The sequence below is a fragment of the Equus przewalskii genome, chromosome 8 (genome assembly GCF_037783145.1).
Source record: "Equus przewalskii isolate Varuska chromosome 8, EquPr2, whole genome shotgun sequence".
Classification (NCBI taxonomy): Eukaryota; Metazoa; Chordata; class Mammalia; order Perissodactyla; family Equidae; genus Equus; species Equus przewalskii.
Genome location: NC_091838.1, coordinates 76544192 through 76564504, shown reverse-complemented (window position 1 = coordinate 76564504; position 20313 = coordinate 76544192). Strand labels below are relative to the sequence as shown.

The following is a 20313-nucleotide window of genomic DNA, read 5'->3' as shown; positions in this document are numbered from 1 at the left end:
AAAGGGTTTGGCATATTGTAAGTACTTAATAATTCTTGGCTATTATTATTATCATTACCATCTCATTCAGCATACACATTGCCACATTGAGAAAGGATCCATGGGGCAGTATAGCTTTTATTCTCCATGACACTCACAAAATCTAACACGGTGCCTGAAACACATTGGCAAGTATTAATAAATGACAGTCATTTATTAATAAATGATTTATGAGGTTAATCAGTGACAATTGAACAGCAGTCCTGTTTTCCCCATCTGAGTTCTAAACCAGCCATGATAGAGGAGGAGGAAAATAGAGATTCAAACATCGGCTCCATTACTGATAGAATTGTGGGAAAAAATGGTGCGGTGCAGGTCGCTGAGCTTCCTGTGACTGGACTGCAGGACTAGACAGCCTGCCTGTGCTCTCACCTGCAGTTCCTGACTGCTGCTGGCCAGGCTCATGGGTGCCGACTTAGCTAAGCGTCTACCATATTACATGCTGTCCACAGGCAGACATGTCCTTGCCAGAAAGGGAGAGCTGGATCTCAGGCTAGGCTGAGTTCCAAACTCACCAATGAGATATAACACTTCAGTTTTCCTGGGAGGAAGTGAGGATGTGGAGAAAGGCCAGGGGTCTTTCACTAAAGGGAGGCCATCACGTGGAAAATGGCAGAAAAAGGACAAGGTGTGACCCCCGACAGTTGGTTAAATGAAGAGGCAAGTCTAGATTATTGAAGCTCTTGAATAAACCCAAGCAGATTTTATCTAGTCTCACAGAGCAGACTGAGTTCATTCCATTAAGACTGGTCCTGTTGAAATACCCTGGGCTGTGTACAGGTCAGCCTTGGAACACAGCTGGTTGTTGTGGACATGGTGAAAGACACAACCTCCTCCCTCTCTTGCCTCTCTGTTCCTTGTTCTTCAAACCTCAGCTCTTCAGCAAGGTTACCCAACCCCCTTCATCCAGGTTAGAGGTCTCTTTCTCTTTGTGACCTGCACACATTCCTGTCAACACTTACCACAGTGTCGTGCAACCCTGAGCCAACCTGTCTTTTCTCCCTTTAGACTGTGACCTCCTGAGGAACAGGGACCCACTCTGCCATCTTTGTATGTGCTTGATCCATCTAGGTCCTCCTAGTTTGGTTTTGTTGGTGAATGAATGCATCTATCCATCCTCAGTCCCATCTAGTTCACCCTTGAGGCTGTGGTGTTTGGTTCATGAGAAGGAGTTAGAAGTCATTAGGAAGGTGCAGAGTCGCCATCTGTAACAGTGCTATCATCTGTTTCTAGGCTAGGTCCCACCCAGCTCAAGATCTTCACTTGTGAATACTGCAACAAGGTCTTCAAGTTCAAGCACTCGCTGCAGGCCCACCTGAGGATCCACACCAACGAGAAGCCCTACAAGTGCTCCCAGTGCAGCTACGCCAGTGCCATCAAGGCCAACCTCAACGTGCACCTGCGCAAGCACACCGGCGAGAAGTTCGCCTGCGACTACTGCTCTTTCACCTGCTTGAGCAAAGGCCACCTCAAGGTGCACATCGAGCGGGTGCACAAGAAGATCAAGCAGCACTGCCGCTTCTGCAAGAAGAAGTACTCCGACGTCAAGAACCTCATTAAGCACATCCGGGACGCGCACGACCCGCAGGACAAGAAGGTCAAGGAGGCCTTGGACGAGCTCTGTCTGATGACGAGGGAGGGCAAGCGGCAGCTCCTCTACGACTGCCACATCTGTGAGCGCAAGTTCAAGAATGAGCTGGACCGCGACCGCCACATGCTGGTCCACGGTGACAAGTGGCCCTTTGCCTGCGAGCTCTGTGGCCACGGGGCCACCAAGTACCAGGCACTGGAGCTGCACGTCAGGAAGCACCCCTTCGTATACGTCTGCGCCATATGCCTCAAGAAGTTCGTCAGCTCTATCAGGCTGCGTTCCCACATCAAAGAGGCGCACGAGGCTGCCCAGGAGACCTTGGTCTTCACCAGCTCCATCAACCAGAGCTTCTGCCTCCTGGAGCCTGGTGGGGACATCCAGCAAGAAGCCTTGGGGGGCCAGCTGCAGATGGCGGAAGAGGAGTTTGTGTTTCAGGGGGTGAATGCACCCAAGGACGTGGCCTGTCCTGGGGACGTTCAACCTGAGGAGGCACGAAAGGAGCCGGAGCACCCTGTGGAAGTGCCTGCCCGCCCTGTGCACTTAGCCACCCCCCAGGCGGAAAGTGCTGCCCTGTCGCCCTGTGAGCTGGAAGCCACTGTGGTCTCCTCTGACCTTCATTCACACGCGGTGGTTTCGGATGAGTTTTTGTTGAAAAACGATGCCTCCTCTGCTGAGCCTCATGCTGCTCCTGAGAAGACCTTGGACACCCAGCATGGAGGCCCTTCCCAGGCTCAGGGTGAAGAGGACACGCCACTGTTGCCCAAGGCCAAAAGCACTGAAGCAGACCAGGAGACCCAGGGTGCCAAGAGCCCTCCAGGAGGTGGGCAGAAAATGGCTGCCCTCCCATCCGATGGCCCAGATCCCAGTCGGTGTCTCAGGTCAAACCCAGCTGAGGCCTCAGACCTTCCTCCGGGAGCCGGTGGGAGGGACATGGCCCTGTGCCAGCCTGACTCGTGCCCGCCTGCCTCCGAGCACCGGGCTGGCATCACTGCGTTCATGAAGATCCTGGACAGTTTACAGAAGAGGCGAATGAACACTGGCCTGTGCGAGAGGATCCGGAAGGTGTATGGAGACCTGGAGTGTGAATACTGTGGTAAGGAGAGGCAGCGCTGGGCGAGCAGCCCGTTGGAGCTCTCATTCCCAGCAGCCCCGTCCACCCCCACCTTGCTTCGGGTCACCTCGTGTCTGATTTGAGCTCATGTCTCCTTGCAAAGAACGGCTTCTAAATGAGCTATCCTTCTTCATTTGTAGATAGGAAGGGTGGCCTGCCCGTGTTGCACTTTAGCACGGATGTCTAGCACTGGAGGCAGCCGGGATGACGGGACAGTTAACCGTGTTGGCTTGGTCAGGCGTGCATGCAGAGGTTTATCCCACGGCCTCTGCCAGAACTTTAACCAAGAAGAATCTTTCTTCTGGCACATACCAAGTTTAGAGTAGAGCTTTAAGTTGCGGCCACGTTCTAGATGAGCAGAGAGGGGCTACAGAAGTGGCTGTAGCTCTTTGTAGGGAGGCCCTGAATAGGACCCCTCCAGCTCACAGTGAAAGCATGGCCTCTGGGTCTCCTGGAGAGCTGGCAGCTCAGGAAGCAGGAGATCCAGCTCTGGACCTGGTGTCCCAGGGATCAGTAAAGTTTAGAGACTCTTTGATTTATGCATGTGCATAATAGTATTTGGCACCATAATTGGTCCTCAATAAACATTCATTTCCTCCTCTCCTAGCTCTGACATCATGCAAAAATAGTAGCACCCTTAATATTTGCAGCCTCGGTCCTTTGAACAGTAATTTCCTACAGAAATGTGGTGGAAAGTGTGAAGGGTGACCCGGACAAGCACGAGAGGGAGAGAAATATAGTAGTTAAAAAATAAGAATAATTAAAAAAGAATCAAACTCAGTATAAAAGAAACTTCCTTGTTCTCATGTGAAAATATTTTTTTAGGCAAACTTTTTTGGTACCAAGTGCATTTTGATATGCATGTCCGCACCCACACCCGGGATCACCTGTATTATTGCTCCCAGTGTCATTATTCTTCCATCACCAAAAACTGCCTTAAACGCCATGTAATTCAGAAACACAGTAACATCTTGCTGAAGTGTCCCACTGACGGCTGTGACTACTCGACTCCAGATAAATATAAGCTGCAGGCACATCTTAAAGTTCACACAGAGCTGGTAAGTAGCGAGCCTGAGCGGCGGCCCCGTCTCCCCCGTGCTCATTGCTTTCTCACGTTTATGCAGATGGAGGGGGTCCCTGCGCCATGTCCTTTTCATGGAAACAGCCTCTTCACTTTACCAGAGGCTTCCTTTGCCCCAGGGTTCCTTTCACAGGGAGTCTCAAATACGCTGGAAAAAAGATTAGATGGAACAAATTCGCTTTCTATGCAAATTTTTCAGCATCAGAGAAAGTCCACGAAGAAAGATGTACAGAGTAGGAATAAAGCAAGGATTTCTTAAATGACATTTTAAAGAATTATTAACAACAGGGATAATAATAATAATAGCTGCCCCTACAGGCTGTTGAAAGGTTAAATTAGATAAGGCCTGGAGGGTGGGGGGCACGGCGTCTGGTACACAGGAGGAGCACAGCAAATGTTGGTGGTGATATTGTCATATTACTGTGTAATTCGTTGGAAACTGTGAGAGAATGTTCACTTTGTTTAAAAAAAAGTGATATGTTAACTCAAGGTGCTGTTAATATTCTTGTTTGAGTCTTTGGTGGGCGATCACATAACACAATGAATGAATGCTTATTTTTGCAAATTCTAATCTAACTCAAGAGGCTGACGCCTGAGAGTGATTTGAGACTTCTGCAAGTTGTAAAGGAGGCACACCTGGCCCCAGGTGTGGCTCTGCTTTAATTGCCTTCCTTGTTATGCCACCGACAGCATAAAATGAGGCATCAGAAACTTGATGCGCTACCCGTTTTCCAGCATGTAAATCACTGATATGGTAGCATCAGTCGCTGCGGGTGGCAGGGTGTTGTAGGTTTCGTGGGTAGGGAAGAGCACATGCTTTGGGGGTAGACACCTGGATTCAAATGCTGTCTCCAGCACTCACACAGCCTGTGTGGTACTGGACAAGTCTCTTGTCTTTTCTGAGGCTTGGTAGCCTTTTGTATAAAATATATATTAAAGAGTTTATCTCTATTTTATATGCATACACATACACACATGCATGTGTACACATCTATACACAGACACATGTATTACACACAACGCACTCTTGTACGCACACATCTACACCTATAAACACACATACACGTATGTACACACGTACACATGCATGCGTCTGTATTTGTGTATGTATATAGATGTCCTAGGGTTACTGGGAGGTTAAAATGGAATGCTCTAGATAAAGAACTTGGTGCAGCACTGGAAGAGTTGACTGTACCAGCTATTGCGTGTCGCCTCGTTCCTCCTAGTACATGTTTCTTTCTCTCTGAGTAGGGCATGAAGATGTGTTGTTCCTGTTTCCTTAAGAATGGCTGTTGGGTTGGTGTTACTCCAATATTCTCTTAGGGCAGGGAAAACTGAGGCGGCAGAAATCATTACTCTGACTTCTCCAGAAACTCTTATGCAGTCAGGAGGGAGTGAGGCCGACACGAGAACTGGGTTCTCGGGGGCAGCCTTGGCGTGTAGCTGTTAAGACCAGAAACCTGACTGCTGGGTCGTAACCCTGGCTCCCCCGTTTACCACAAGTTTGGCCTCAAGATGAGTCGTAGAACTGCCATGTGCCTCGGCTGACCATCCTCAGGTGGGGATGAAATGAGGGCATATGTGTAAATGTCTCAGAACAGTGCCTGCCACAGAGTAAGTACTATATGCCATCGACTATTATTATTATTTATTCCACTTATCGTTTTGGAACTTGTTTCTCTGGATTTAGAGATTTTGCAACACAGACTAGACTGACAAGAATGAGGAAGTTCTAACAGAGCTGTAGAATCTGGGACTGCCTGTTTTTTCCATACCAATTTCCTTGCTCATCGTGTATGTCAGAGGGACCCGTGGTCCTGCCCAAGTGTTTTCTTGCCTGAGATGCTGATGCTCAGCCTTCTGGCCACATCCCTGTGCCTCATGGTCAAGGTGGAGTGTCAGGGACATGCTCTAAGACCTTCAGCCCCAATTTCACATGCTTTCATTTTTCTTGATAAACTGGTGTTTTAAGAAGCTTCTCTTTTCATCTTTCTATAGCTATGAATCTTTTTTCAAAGAGGCTTATCTCTTCGATATCGACACTTGAGAGGATACCCAGGGGAATGTGTGTTGGGGGAAAGGGAAGTAACGGTTGCTGTTTCCTTCCCGTGGTCCAGGCCTTGTACAACCTTGCTTGGTTTTCCTGCCACCTCCGGAGGTGGGATTGTTTCCTCCACTGGGCAGATTAGGAGCCTTCTGTCACTGAGTCGTTCGGTAACTTGCCCACAGTCAGTCTCTGCGTAAGAGTTGTCCTGGTACAGTCATTCCCTCTGTGTCAGGCACTGGGATTTCGAATAAGAGTAAGACCCAGTCCTGCCTTCAGGGTGCTCTTTGTTTTGTGGGGGGATAAACAACTGGACAGTAATGGCCGTATGGCAATGAGAGAGGGTAAGCGAGGCCAACACAATGTGCCCTCCCTGTCCCAAACTGCCCTGGAGAAGGCCAGGTCACGGTAGAGGAGAGCTGCCTGGAGGAGGCATTCTGAGCTTGTTGAGTAGGAGTGTGCCAAGAGAAGAGGCAGGTAGGACATTCCCAAGGAGAGCAGGCAGCGCAAACCAGGGGGGAACCTTTCATATTTACACCAAGGTATTGAACAACTGAGCATTTTCCATGGAGCAGGTGGACTGTATTGCCGATGTAGGAAGACAGCATCATTTATGAAACCAGGTTCCACAATTTTGAGTTTAGATAGCATTTGTCTTTTGAACCTGTAAATTATTTCTGTAATGAAGCCACAGTTGCCAAGGAAATGTTGACTCGGTGGGAAAGTCTGCCGTTAGCTATCATCGCTTACTTTTCCCTCCCTGAGCCCTAGACAACCACTAATCTCCTTTCTGTCCCTATGGATTTGCCTGTTGTGGACATTTCATATACAAGGAATCCTGAAAATATATATATATATATATATATATATATATATATATATATATATGATAGTGGAGTGAATACTATGCCCTACTCTCTTAGGGTGGTGGTGAGGCTCCAGTGGGATAGCATGAATGAGCTTTGTGATATAAAGGGGCCGTATGGATGTCCCTGTCGAGCTGAGGACTCTGGTCAGGGAACGGTCTAGCTAGGTTGGGAGGGCGGTCCTGTTCTAACCTGGCGCAAGTCCTTGCATCAGCGTGGGGCTCAGTTTTCTTGCCTGTGACCCAGGGAGATGGGGCCACGTGTGTTGAAAGTCTGGTTGGCTCTCACGTTTGATCCAGCACCTATTTGTTTCCAACACAGATCCCATGCAGTGCAAAACGGAGGCCATTTAAAGTAGAACTCCAGCCCCCACCCCAAATGGATCTGTGTCCAGGTCCATTCCAGTTATATTAGGCCTCTGGGATCACTTGGCTAAATTTCTGTTTCTGTGACTCTTAACAACCATTTCATAGCTAAGGACATACCTAATGATTGGAAGGCATGCGTGCATTTAATATAGTTTCTTCCCACCGCCTCTGTTCTCCCATTGGTAACTAGATGCATTGGAATCAAGGGAATGTGGGGACCTAGTCAAGGGAGTTAGTCAATGATATTTCTGGAGCAAACCCACTTTTTACAGCGCTGTGCAAACTGTGAAGGGGAGACTCGAGAAAACATGATTTTTGTACAGTGATGGGGGCTTAGGGTTCTGATATGCTAGAGTTCCGATCTCATATCTACCTCTGTGACCTTGGGCAAGTTGCTTAGCTTCCTTCAGCCTTAGTTTTCTCTTCTGTGAAATGGAGATAAGGTGCTTTCTCCTACCTCTCAGGGTTGTGAAGATTCATTTAGAAAATACGTATAGAACACCCCGGTCAGTGATTTTTCAGTCCCCGGGGCATGACCCATTAGAGGGTTGTGAAATCAGTTTAGTGGGTCACAGCTAGTATATCTCAAAAATGAGACGGAATAGAATGAAATAGGAATTATCAGCATCATTCACCCATACCAGGGTAAGTACCGTTTTCTGAGACTTCATTTCAGTGTTTCACTGTGTTTATATGTCAGTGTGTGTGCATGTATGTGCCAGGTGGCGATGTCATATGGGTGCCAACCTGTGAGCCCCATTAAATAAGTTAAGTCACTGACCCCCATGATGTAATTCGTGGTGTCCTGAATCAGAATCATGTCAGGGGAGTTGTTACGAATGAGGTTCCTGGGCTCATACCTTCATCCTAGTTTGAGGGGGATCCCAGGAATCTGTGATTTTTAAAGAAGTTCCTTGTGACACAGACGTTTGAAATAGCAGGAAGTGGGGCACATGGTGGATGTTCATGATATGTCAGTCTGTTCCCTTTATCTCTGGCTTGTGTTCCTTCTCGGAAGACCTCACAGGTCACCGCAGCTAAAGGCGTTGCAGCAGTTAGGAGCCCAAGCCGGGAAGTGGGGCCCACTTCCTTCTTGCATTCTGACTCCCCCACCCGTAAGCAGTGTGGCTTCACTACCGAACCTGTCTGAACCCTCGTCTGTAAAACGGGATAAGAGTCCCCGCCTCCAGGGTTGTTGTGAGGATTTAGTGAGAGACGTTTGTAAGGGATGCAGCACAAGTCCAGGCATGTAGGGAGAGCCCGGCCCGTGGTAGCTCGTCTTTGTTCTTCTTAGTGAGAAAAAGGAGGAGTAGTAACAGTGGTGGTGGGGTGCATTCATACAGGGTGTGATGGTGTCTCAACAGATGTTTAACTTTCATGCTTGGCCCCTGTCTTTGCGAAGTGCATCGTCTGTTTTTGGCTATAAAGTGACACATATTTAAAAAATCTTACATGTATTTGCTAGAAGTAAGCTAAGATCATATATTTCCAGCAAAGCACAGAGAAAGCAGAGCCAGCCACCTCCAATATCTTTCTGGAAATAAAGGGGTCTGTCTGTATTTTTTTTTTTCATTTTTTATTTTTTTTAAAGATTTTATTTTTTTCCTTTTTCTCCCCAAAGCCTCCCGGTACATAGTTGTATATTCTTCGTTGTGGGTCCTTCTAGTTGTGGCATGTGGGATGCCGCCTCAGCGTGGTCTGATGAGCAGTGCCATGTCCGCGCCCAGGATTCGAACCAACGAAACACTGGACCGCCTGCAGCGGAGCGCATGAACTTAACCACTCGGCCACGGGGCCAGCCCCTGTATTTTTTTTTTAATTGAGGAAAATGTTGTTGGACTACAGTATTTGGACGCAAGGATTTTCCTTTCCAAGAGCTGCAAGAATATGGTCTTTTCTTCCGTGATCATAGCCCAGTTTGTTTCTCTGTTGCCCTGTTCGGGCGTTTATCCACAGGGCCGGAGACCTTGGCCACAGGGTGTTCTGTGTCTGAAACAGCATCATGTTAGCAAGACCGAGGTTCTGAATGGCGGCGGCAACGGCCTGGCAAAACCGAACTGCTTTCAGTGGAAAGGGAAATCCTTGAGTTGAAATCCCAAATGGAGCGCAATTCTGGCTCTTTTCTAACTTGTTCAAATCTGTCACAATCTAAGCGTCACCTTCCCTGTCTTCACCGCGCTTTCTGCATGTCCCATGATGATTATTGGGCTCTGTGCGTTGGCACTTCTCTTTCTTGCCTAACTTGTGAGCAGGGCCAGTGTCTTTCTCACACCTTTGTCATCAGTGCAATGCCCAGCACGTAACAGGGCCCTGGAAAGTTTGAGGAATGAATGAGTGAGTCCACAGAGGGCAGCAGACCATAACCGTCACGTTTTATTCCTGAGATATTGTTCAGAGTGGGATCTCCCACCTTATTTATTTTTGACTTGATATCAAACGTTTTATAGGTGCACTTACTTATGCAACAGTTAATACACCTGGTGACACAGAGGTGTAGACCAAGGCAATGTTTGCCCAGAGAGAGCTAGTCGGAGCATCAGCCCTGGGGCTGCTCCGGCACCACAGCCCCCAGCCCCCAGCCGCCGCCGCCTCCTGCTGCCTCTCTTCTTTCAAGGACTCCTGTGCAGCTTTGAAGGTCATTTGCCTGGGAGCGAACACACCCGCGGGCCAGGCCCGGCTCTTACTGGCATTACAGCGTGGGGCTCTCACTCCCCGCCTCTGCCAGGAACTCTTTCAACCACCGCTCTTTTTAAGTCTGCTGTGTCAGTTTGGGTTTTCATCTCCGGTACAGAACTGAGGTTTTGAAAAAGGAGTAAATGAGTCCTAGGAGTGTACCCTTCGCCCAGCACCCTTTCCCACCGCCTCTGTCCTTCTGACAATCTTCAAAGGCATCAAGAAATGAGGGGCCCTCATAAGCTCTAAGATAAATTGCTTTCAGACTATCAGAGATAAAAAGAAAAAAATCAAATAGCAAGGGCTCAGGGGAGATCACTGTAAACTCCTTCAAAGTCCTTTCGAACACCTCCATCAGTTCTGATGGTGAGGACACTGGGGGCAGCCGGGGGTGGCGACAGGCCTCCTGCAGGGCCCAGGGTGTCTTTCAAAATGGCTTTGTGAGCACGAGTTCCTGTGTGTGGACTCTGGGCATGTTGGAGTGACCTGGAAGGGTCAAGGGCAGAGGAGGACTGTGACAGGAGTATGCTGGGAAGCCTTGAGCCCATGATGTAGCCCGGGTAGAAGTCTGGGCATTGGCTGGGCAGTTTCGCAAGCGTCGCCTGAACCCAAGCATTGCTGGGAACCCACCTGTTTGGGGGAAGCGCATCCGGGCTGTTCAGAGGGACTTTTGTTTTGTATCGTTTTTGCTTTTCAATATAAAGTATCCTTTTCAGAAGTGTACTCTGGGGAACGCCAGCCTCCGGAGACATTCTGCAACAGCAGCAGTAACTAATCCACAAAGGGTCTGGAGGGCTGCTCGCTCAGACCCCCATCTTGGAGCTTCCCAGAGCGCATGAGCCCAGGAGAAGGCCTGCTCTCTGAGGCTGAGGTGCGTTAATAACAACCCTAAAACGAGGGCAGACAAGTCTTTAGATGTATTGAGCGCTTACTATGGGCCAGGCTCTGTTCTAAGCACTTTATGTGTTTGTTTTCTTTTAAGAAGTTTTATTTTTTAGAGCAGTTTTAGGTTCACTGCAAAATTGAGCAGAGAGTGCAGAGATTTCTCCATATATCCCGTCCTTACACACGCACAACCTCCCACACTATTGACATCCTTTGTTACAATCAGTGAACCTGCATTGACGCAGTAGTTAACACCCGGAGTCTCCAGTTTACATTAGAGTTCACTCTAGGTGTGCATTCTATGAGTTTGGACAAATGTATGATGACATGTATCCGTCATTGTAGTATCAGAGAGAGTCGTTTCACTGCCCTAAAAATCCTTACTCTGCCTGTTCATCCCTGTCTCCCCACAAACCTTGGCCACCACGGATCCTTTTACTGTCTCCATTGTTCTGCCTTGTTCAGAATGTCATATAGTTGGACTCATATAGTATGTAGTCTTTTCAAATTGGCTTCTTTTACTTAGTAATATTCATTTAACTTTTTTCCACATCTTTTCGTGGCTTGATAGCTCATTTCTTTTTAGCACTAATATTCCGTTGTTTGAATGGACCACAGTTTATCCACTCGCTTACTGAAGGACGTCTTGGTTGCTTCCAAGTTTTGGCAGTTTGAATAAAGCTGCTCTAAACACCTGTGTGCAGGTTTTTGCGTGGACATAGGTTTTCAGTTGACTTGGGTAAATACAAAGGAGTAGGATTGCTGGATTGTATGTCAGAATATGTTTAGTTTTATGAGAAACTGCCAAACTGTCTTCCAAAGTGGCTGTACCGTTCTGCATCCCCACCAGCAATGAATGGGAGTTCCTGTTGCTCCACGTCCTCTCCAGCATTGGTGTTGTCAGTGTTCTGCATTTGGACCATTCTAATAGGTGTGTAGTGGCATCTCATTGCTCTTTTAGTTTGCAGTTCCCTGGTGACATATGATGTGGAGCATCTTTTCATATGCTTACTTACCATCTGTATCTCCTCTTTGGTGAGGTGTCTCTTCAGGTCTTTGGCCTATGTTTTAATCAGGTTGTTTTCTTATTGTTGAGTTTTATTTTTTTTATTTGAGTTCCTAATAGTTCACATCATTGTGAAATTTCACTTGTACATTATTTCTTGTCTGTCCCCACATAGGTGCTCCCCTTTGACCCCTGTGCCTACCCACCCCTCCTTCCCCCGGTAACCACTGAACTGTTTTCTTTGTCCGTGTGCTTGTTTATATTCCACATGTGAGTGAAATCATCTGGTGTTTGTCTTTCTCAGCCTGGCTTACTTCGCTTAATTCCCTCTAGGTCCTTCCATGTTGTTACAAATGGGATGATTTTATCTTTTTTCTGGCTGAGTAGTATTCCAGTGTGTGTGTGTGTGTGTGTGTGTGTGTGTACACACCACATTGGTGGATGGGCACTTGGATTGTTTCCATGTCTTGGTATTGTGAATAGCTCTGCAATGAACATAGGGGTACATATGTTACTTTGGATTGTTGATTTCAAGTTGTTTGGGTAGATACCCAGTAGTGGGATAGCTGGGTCATATGGTATTTCTATTTTTAGTTTTTTTAAGAATCTCCTTACTGTTTTCCATAGTGGCTGCACCAGTTTGCATTCCTACCAGCAGTGTATGAGGGTTTCCTTCTCTCCACACCCTCTCCAACATTTGTTACTTTTAGTCTTAGTGATTATAGCCATTTTAACAGGCATAAGGTGGTATGTTAGTGTTGTTTTTATTTGCATTTCCCTGATGATTAGTGATGTTGAACATCTTTTCATGTGTTTATTGGCCATCTGTATCTCTTCTTTGTAAAAATGTCTGTTCATATCCTCTGTGCATTTTTTGATCGGGCTGTTTTGTTTTTTTATTGTTTAGTTATGTGAGTTCCTTCTATATTATGGAGATTAACCCCTTGTCAGATACATGATTTGCAAATATTTTCTCCCAGTTGGTGAGTTGTCTTTTTGTTTGGATCCTAGTTTCTTTTGCCTTGCAGAAGCTTTTTAGTCTAATGAATTCCCACTTATTTAATTTTTCTTTTGTTTCCCTTGTCTGACAAAACATGGTATTCCAAAAGATCCTTTTAAGTCTGATGTCAAAGAGTGTGCTACCTATGTTATCTTCCAGGAGTTTTATGGTTTCAGGGCTTATCTTCAAGTCTTTGATCCATTTTGAGTTTATTTTTGTGTATGGTGTGAGAAAATGGTCTATTTTCATTCTTTTGCATGTGGCTGTCTAGTTTTTTCAGCACCATTTATTGAAGAGATTGTTTTTTCTCCATTGTATGTTCTTGGCACCTTTGTTGAAGATAAGCTGTCCATCAATGTGCGGTTTTATTTCTGGGCTTTCAGTTCTGTTCCATTAATCTGTGTGCCTGGTTTTGTCCCAGTACCATGCTGTTTTGATCACTGTGGCTTTGCTAGTACATTTTGAAGTCAGGGATTGTGATGCCTCCAGCTTTGTTTTTTTTTCTCAGTATTTCTTTAACAATTCAGGGTCTTTGGTTGCCCCATATGGATTTTAGGATTCTTTGCTCTATTTCCATGAAGAGTGTCATTGGGATTCTGATTGGGATTGCACTGAATCTGTAGATTGCTTTGGGAAATATAGACATTTTAACTATGTTTATTCTTCTGATCCATGTACATGGAATCTCTTTCCATCTCTTTATGTCCTTATCTATTTCTTTCAATAATGTCTTATAGTTTTTATTGTATCAGTACGTCACCTCCTGAGTTAAATTTATTCTTAGGTACTTTATTCTTTTTGTTGAGATTGTAAATGGAATTGTATTCTTGAGTTCTCGTTCTGTAAGTTCGTTATTGGAGTATAGAAAAGCAACAGATTTTTGTAAGTTGAGTTTTGTACCCCACAACTTTACTGTAGTTGTTAATTATTTTTAATAGTTTTCTGATGGATTCTTTAGGGTTTTCTATATATAAGATCATGTCGTCTACAAACAGTGAGAGTTTCACTTCTTCACTCCCTATTTGGATTCCTATTATCCCTTTTTCTTGCCTTATTGCTCTGGCCAAAACCTCCAGTACTATGTTGAATAAGAGAGGTGATAGTGGGCACCCTTGTCTTGTTCCTCTTCTCAGAGGGATGGCATTCAGTTTTTCCCCATTGAGTATGATGTTGGCTCTGGGTTTGTCATATATGGCCTTTATTATGTTGATGTATATTCCTTCTATCCCCATTTTGTTAAGAGTTTTTATCGTAAATGGCTGATCTTGTCAAATGCTTTCTCTCAGTCTATTGAGATGATCATATGGTTTTTATTCCTCATTTTGTTAATGTGGTGTATCACATTGATTGATTTGCGGATGTTGAACCATCATTGGGTCCCTGGTATAAATCCTACTTGATCCTGAGGTATGATCTTTTTGATGTATTTCTGTATTCGGGTTGCCAGTATTTTCTTTAGGATTTTTGCGTCTATGTTCATCAGCGATATTGGCCTGTACTTTTCCTTTTTTGTGTTGTCCTTATCAGGCTTTGTTATCAGAGTGATGTTGGCCTCATACAATGTGTTAGGAAACATTCCATTTTCCCTAATTTTTTGGAATAGCTTGTAAATCCTCTCTGAAACTTTGGTAGAATTCCCTAGGGAAGCCGTCTGGTCCTGGGCTTTTATTCTTTGGGATGCTTTTGATTACTGTTTCAATCTCTACTTGTGATTGGTCTATTCATATTCTCTATTTCTTCTTGCTTCAGCCTTGGGATGTTGTAAGAGTCTGAGAATTTATCCATTTTCCCTAGATTGTCCATTTTTTTGGCATATAGCTTTTTGTAGTATTCTCTTAGAATCCATTGTATTTCTGTGGTATCTGTTGTTATTTCTCCTCTTTCATTCCTAATTTTATTTATCTGAGCTTTCTCTCTTTTTTTCTTTGTAAGTCTGGCTAGAGGTTTGCCAATTTTATTTATCTTTTCAAAGAACCAGCTCTGTGTCTCATCGATCCTTTCTACTGCCTTTTATTTTTCAATAGCATTTATTTCTGCTCTGATTTTTATTTCTCTCCTTCTGCTGACTTTGGGCTTTGTTTGTTCTTTTTCTAATTCAACTAGGTGTAGTTTGAGATTGCTTATTTTGGCTTTTTCTTACTTGTTAAGGTGAGCCTGTATTGTGATGACTTTCCCTCTTAATATGGATTTTGCTGCATCCCATATGAGTAGGTATGGTATGTTTTCATTTTCAATTGTCTCCAGTTAATTTTTTTCTTTTAAAGATTTTATTTTTCCTTTATCTCCCCAAAGCCCAGTGGTACATAGTAGCATATTTTTTTTTAGCTGTGGGTCCTTGTAGTTGTGGCATGTGGGACACTACCTCAGCATGGCCCAATGAGTTGTGCCATGTCCACACCCAGGATCCGAACCGGCAAAACCCAAGGCCGCCGAAGCGGAGTGCGCAAACTCAACTACTCGGCCACAGGGCTGGCCCCTGTCTCCAGGTATTTTTTTATTTCTCCTTTAATTTCTTCAATGATCCATTGCTTGTTCAATAGCTTGTTGTTTTGTTTCCACATCTTTGTCCTTTTCTCAGCTTTTTGCCTGTAATTAATTTCTTGCTTTATAGCATTGTGATTAGAAAAGATGCTTGTTATTATTTCAATATTAAATTTATTGAAGCTTGCCTTGTTTCCCAACATATGGTCTGTTCTTGAAAATGTTCTGTGCGCAATTGGGAAGAATGTGTTTTCTGCTGTTTTTGGATGGAGTGTTCTATTTATGTCTGTTAAGTCCAACTGGTCTAGCTTTTCATTTAAGTCCACCGTTTCCTTGTTGATTTTCTGTCTGGATGATCTATCCATTGATGTGAGTGGAATGTTGAGGTCCCCTACTATTATTGTGTTATTATTAATGTCTTATTTTAGGTTTGTTCATAGTTTCTTTATCTACTTCGGTGGTCCTGTGTTGTGTGCATAGTTATTTGTAAGTGTTATTTCTTCTTGATGGAGTGTCCCTTTGATCATTATATACTACCCCCCTTTGTCTCTCTTTACCTGTCTTATCTTGAAGTCTACTTGGTCTGATATAAGTATTCTAACACCTGCTTTCTTTTGTTTGCCCTTAGCTTGAAGTACTGTCTTCCATCCCTTCACTCTCAGCCTGTGTCTGTCATTGGAGCTGAGATGTGTTTGCTGGAAGCAGCATATTGTTGGGTCTTGTTCTTTAATACATCTCACCACTCTGTGTCTTCTTATTGGAGAATTCAATCCATTTATGTTTAGGGTGAATATCAATATATGAGGGCTTAATGCTGCCATTTTATCACTCGTTTACTGGTTCTCCTGCATTTCCTTTGTTTCTTGTCCTGTGTATTTTGGTCTACCAATCGAGTTAATGTAGTTTTTTTATGTTGTGTTTCTTTGTTTTCTCCTTATTTATTATTTGTGTCTCTGTTCTGCTTTTTTGTTTAGTGGTTACTCTGAGGTTTGTATTCAAAATCTCATAGATAACATAGTCCTTTTTCTGATGGCCTCTAATTTTCTTATACCAAATCGATTCAGTTCCTTTCCTCTTCCCCTCCTAAGTTGTTTTTCTCACATCTTATTCCATCTTGTGTTATGAGTTTGTGGTTAAAATGACAAGATTATTTTTGTTTTTGGTGTTTTCCTTCCCTTTGTCTTTAATGCTATACTTGAGTATTTGCTATCCTGCTCTGATTCTGTCTACCTGTTTATCTCCTTACTCCACGCTTTGTAACTCCTTTCTCCCCCTTTTTTTCCCCCAGGTATGATGGTCTTTTTGAGGAATTCTTGGAGGGGGTGGGTCTTGTGGCTACAAACTCCCTTAGCTTATGTTTGTCTTGGAAAGATTTTATTTCTCCATCATATCTGAAGGATATTTCCTCTGGATAGAGTATTCTTGGCTGAAACGTTTTGTCCTTCAAAGATTTGAATGTGTCATTCTAGTCTTTTCTAGCCTGTGAGGTTTCTGCAGAGAAATCTGCTGAAAGACTGATGGGGTTTCCTTTGTAGGTTATTTTCTTCTGCCTTGCTGCCCTGAGTATTCTGTCTTGTCATTCACTTTTGCCAGTTTCACTACTATATGCCTTTTTACATTGACATATATAGGGGTTCTGGCAGCCTCTTCCCACATGGATTTCCATCTCCTTCCCTAGGTTTGGGAAGTTCTCTGCTATTATTTCTTTGAACAAGCTTTCTACTCCATTCTTCTTCTCTTCTCCTTCTTGAATACCTATAATTCTTATGTCACATTTCCTAATTGAGTTGGATATTTCTGGGAGACTCTTAATTTCTTTTTAGTTTTAGTTATCTCTCCTCCTCTATCTGTAGCATTTCAACATGTCTATCTTTAATTATGCTGATACGCTCCTCTATGTTGTCTGCTTGAGCATTCAGGGAATCCGTATTTCGTTTTATTTCTTCCATTGTGTCTTTCACCTCTAATATTTCTGATTGATTCTTCTTTATAGTTTCAATCTCTTTTGTGAAGTAGTTCCTAAAGTCATTGAATTGTTTCTCTACATTCTCTTTAACCTTGTTGAGTTTTTTGATGATAACTGTTCTGAATTCTTTGTGATTTAGGTTACATACTTCTGTGTCCTCCGGACTGATTTCTGGGTACTTGGCATTTTCTCTCTGGTCTGGAGATCTAATATAATGTTTGATATTGCTAGAGGGAATGGCTCCGTTTTTTCACATCCTGGTGTTATTTGGTCACAGTTACCACCTATCACCACTGGGTGGGGGTCAAGAGCCACATATTCTGAGCCCTCTGCCTTGAGCTGAAATCCCAGAGACTGGAACTGTGCTGAGCAGTTGGGGGAGGGATGCTTTCTCCTGCACGCTCTCAGGGTTTTCTCCCTCTGCTCTTGCTATCTGCTCTCCTGGGGTGTTGGCTTGATAAGGTCACCCCCTGCGAAAGCTCTCACCCTGCTAGAGGTCTTCCCTCTAGGCTGCATGGGCCCTCCAGGATCTTTGATGTGCCCGTGAATGAATGTCCCCTCCCTGTTACTTCCCTCTGGGAGGTCTCCCACGGTCCTGGTTTGTAGTCTTTAGAGGAGGGAATGAAGTTTTCTCTTACCCCATTCCGCCTCCTTCAAGGGGGCTCCAGCCTCTCTGCCCTCCATTGTATGGCTGCGTGGGTCTCTCTGACATTTTCATGTTGTGTTTGGATGTCCTGTGGTGGAGTATGAATGTCCTTTTCATTGTATATTGGAGAGGCAAGATTACTGGCAAGGCTTACTCTGCCATGATGCTGACATCTCTCTCTCTCTTATTGTTGAGTTTTAAGAGTTCTTTGTATATTTTGGATAAGTCCTTTATCAGATATATATTTTGTAAATATTTTCTTTCAGTCTGTGGCTTGTTTTTTGTTCTCTTGACAGTGGCTTTCACTGAGCAGAAAATTTTAATTTTAATGATGTCCAGCTTATCGATTCTTTCTTTCATGGATAATGCCTTTGGTGTTATATCTAAAAAGTAATTACCATATTTAACATCATCTAGGTTTTCTACTACGTGTTCTGGGAGTTTCATAGTTTTGCATTTTGCATTTAGGTCTGTGATCCATGATGAGTTAGTATTTGTGGAGGGCACAAGGTCTCTGTCTAGATTCATGTTTTTTGCACGTGGCTGACCAGTTTCAGCATCGTTTTTTGATAAAACTCTCTTTTCTCCATTGTATAGCATTTATTCCTGTGTCAGAGATCATTTGACTATGTCTAAGTGGGTCTATTTCTGAACTCTATTCCGTTCCATTGATCTATTGGTCTGTTCTTTCACCAATTCCACACTGTCTTCATCACTATAGTTTTATAGTAAGTCTTGAAGTTGCATCATATCCTCCAACTTTATCCCTCTCCTCCAGTTCTGTGTTGCTATTCTTGGTCTTTTGCCTATCCATATACATTTTTTTTTTTTTTTTTCCTTTTTCTCCCCAAAGCCCCCCGGTACATAGTTGTATATTTTGTTGTGGGTCCTTCCAGTCGTGGCATGTGGGACGCTGCCTCAGCGCGGTTTGATGAGCAGTGCCATGTCCGCACCCAGGATTCGAACCAACGAAACCCTGGGCGGCCTGCAGCGGAGCGCACGAACTTAACCACTCAGCCACGGGGCCAGCCCGTATCCATATACATTTTATAATCACTTTGTCAAGACTTACAAAATAACTTGGTGGGATTTTGATTGAGATAGCATTGAGTCTGTGTATCACTTGTGAAGAACTGACCTCTTGACACTATTGTCTTCCTATCCATGAACAAAGATAGCTCTCCATTTGTTTAGTTCTTTGATTCCTTTCATCAGAGTTTTGTAGTTTTCCTCATCTAGATCTTGTATGTATTCTTTTAGATTTATGCCTAAGCATTTCATTTCGTGAGGTGCTAATGTAAATGGCATTGTACTTTTAGTTTCAAATTCCTCACTCAGTATATAGGAAAGCAATTGACTTGTGTATATTAGTATCTTATATCCTGTAAGCTTACTATAATTGCTTAGTAGTTCCAGGAATTTTTTTTCTGTTCTTTCAAAATTTCTACATGGAGGATAATGCCATCTGCAAATGAGAGAGTTTTGTTGCTTTCTTCCTGGTCTGTATATTTTTTATATTCTTTTCTTGTCTTATTGCATTAGCTAGGCTTCTAGTACGATGTTCAAAAGAAGTACTGGGAGGGGACATCTTTGCCTTGATTTTTTTTAATATAAACTTGTTCTTCAGGGTTAACTCATCTTGTGCGGATCTTTTTTTTTTTTTTAAATTTTTTTTAAAGATTGGCCCCTGAGCTAACAACTGTTGCCAATCTTCTCTCTTTTTTTTTTTTTCTTCTTCTTCTTCTCCCCAAAGTCCCCCAGTCCATAGTTGTATCTTATAGTTGTAATTCCTTCTGGTTGTGCTATGTGGGATGCCACCTCAGCATGGCTTGATGAGTGGTGCCATGTCCACACCCAGGATTTGAACCTGCAAAACCCTGGGCCACCGAAGTGGAGTGTGTGAACTTAACCACAAGTGGGGCTGACCCCCCTTGCCTTGTTTTTTTTTTTTTAAAGATTTTATTTTTTTTCCTTTTTCTTCCCAAAGCCTCCCAGTACATAGTTGTATATTCTTTGTTGTGGGTCCTTCTAGTTGTGGCATGTGGGACGCTGCCTCAGAGTGGTTTGATGAGCAATGCCATGTCCTTCCCCAGGATTTGAACCAACGAAACACTGGGCCGCCTGCAGTGGAGCACACGAACTTAACCACTTGGCCACGGGGCCAGCCCCTGCCTTGCCTTGTTTTTGATGTTAGTAGGAAAGCTTCTAGTTTCTCACCATCAAGTATGTTAGCTGTAGGTTTTTTTGTAGGTATTCTTTATAAAGTTGAGGAAGTTTCCCTCTATTCCCAGTTTATTGAGATTGTTTATCATGAATGGGTACTGGATTTTGCCAAATGCTTTTTCTGCTTCTATTGATATGATTGTGTGATTTTTATATCTTAGCCTATTGATGTGATGGATTACAGTAATTGATCTTAGAATGTTGAGTCAGCCTGGCATACCTGGGATAAATCTCACTTGGTTGTGGTACATAGTTCTTTTTACACATTGTTGGGTTTGATGTGCTAATATTTTATTGAGGATTTTTGCATCTATGTTCATGATAGATAATGGC

The 20313-nt window shown here is 43.9% G+C and overlaps 1 protein-coding gene across 9 annotated transcripts in view; it reads left to right on the top strand.

Annotated features, from left to right (window-relative positions):
* ZFAT (zinc finger and AT-hook domain containing) overlaps nt 1–20313 on the top strand; it is a 204693-nt gene that overhangs the window by 77674 nt on the left and 106706 nt on the right. For all 9 annotated transcript variants that reach the window (XR_011543242.1, XR_011543241.1, XR_011543240.1 and 6 more), the window contains exons 6-7: nt 1273–2723; nt 3567–3799. Coding sequence is in view for 6 of the 9 variants with exons in the window: in XM_008518448.2 (XP_008516670.2) it covers nt 1273–2723; nt 3567–3799 (1684 nt within the window). In the remaining 3 variants the exon portion in view is untranslated. The remainder of the gene's footprint in view (nt 1–1272; nt 2724–3566; nt 3800–20313) is intronic.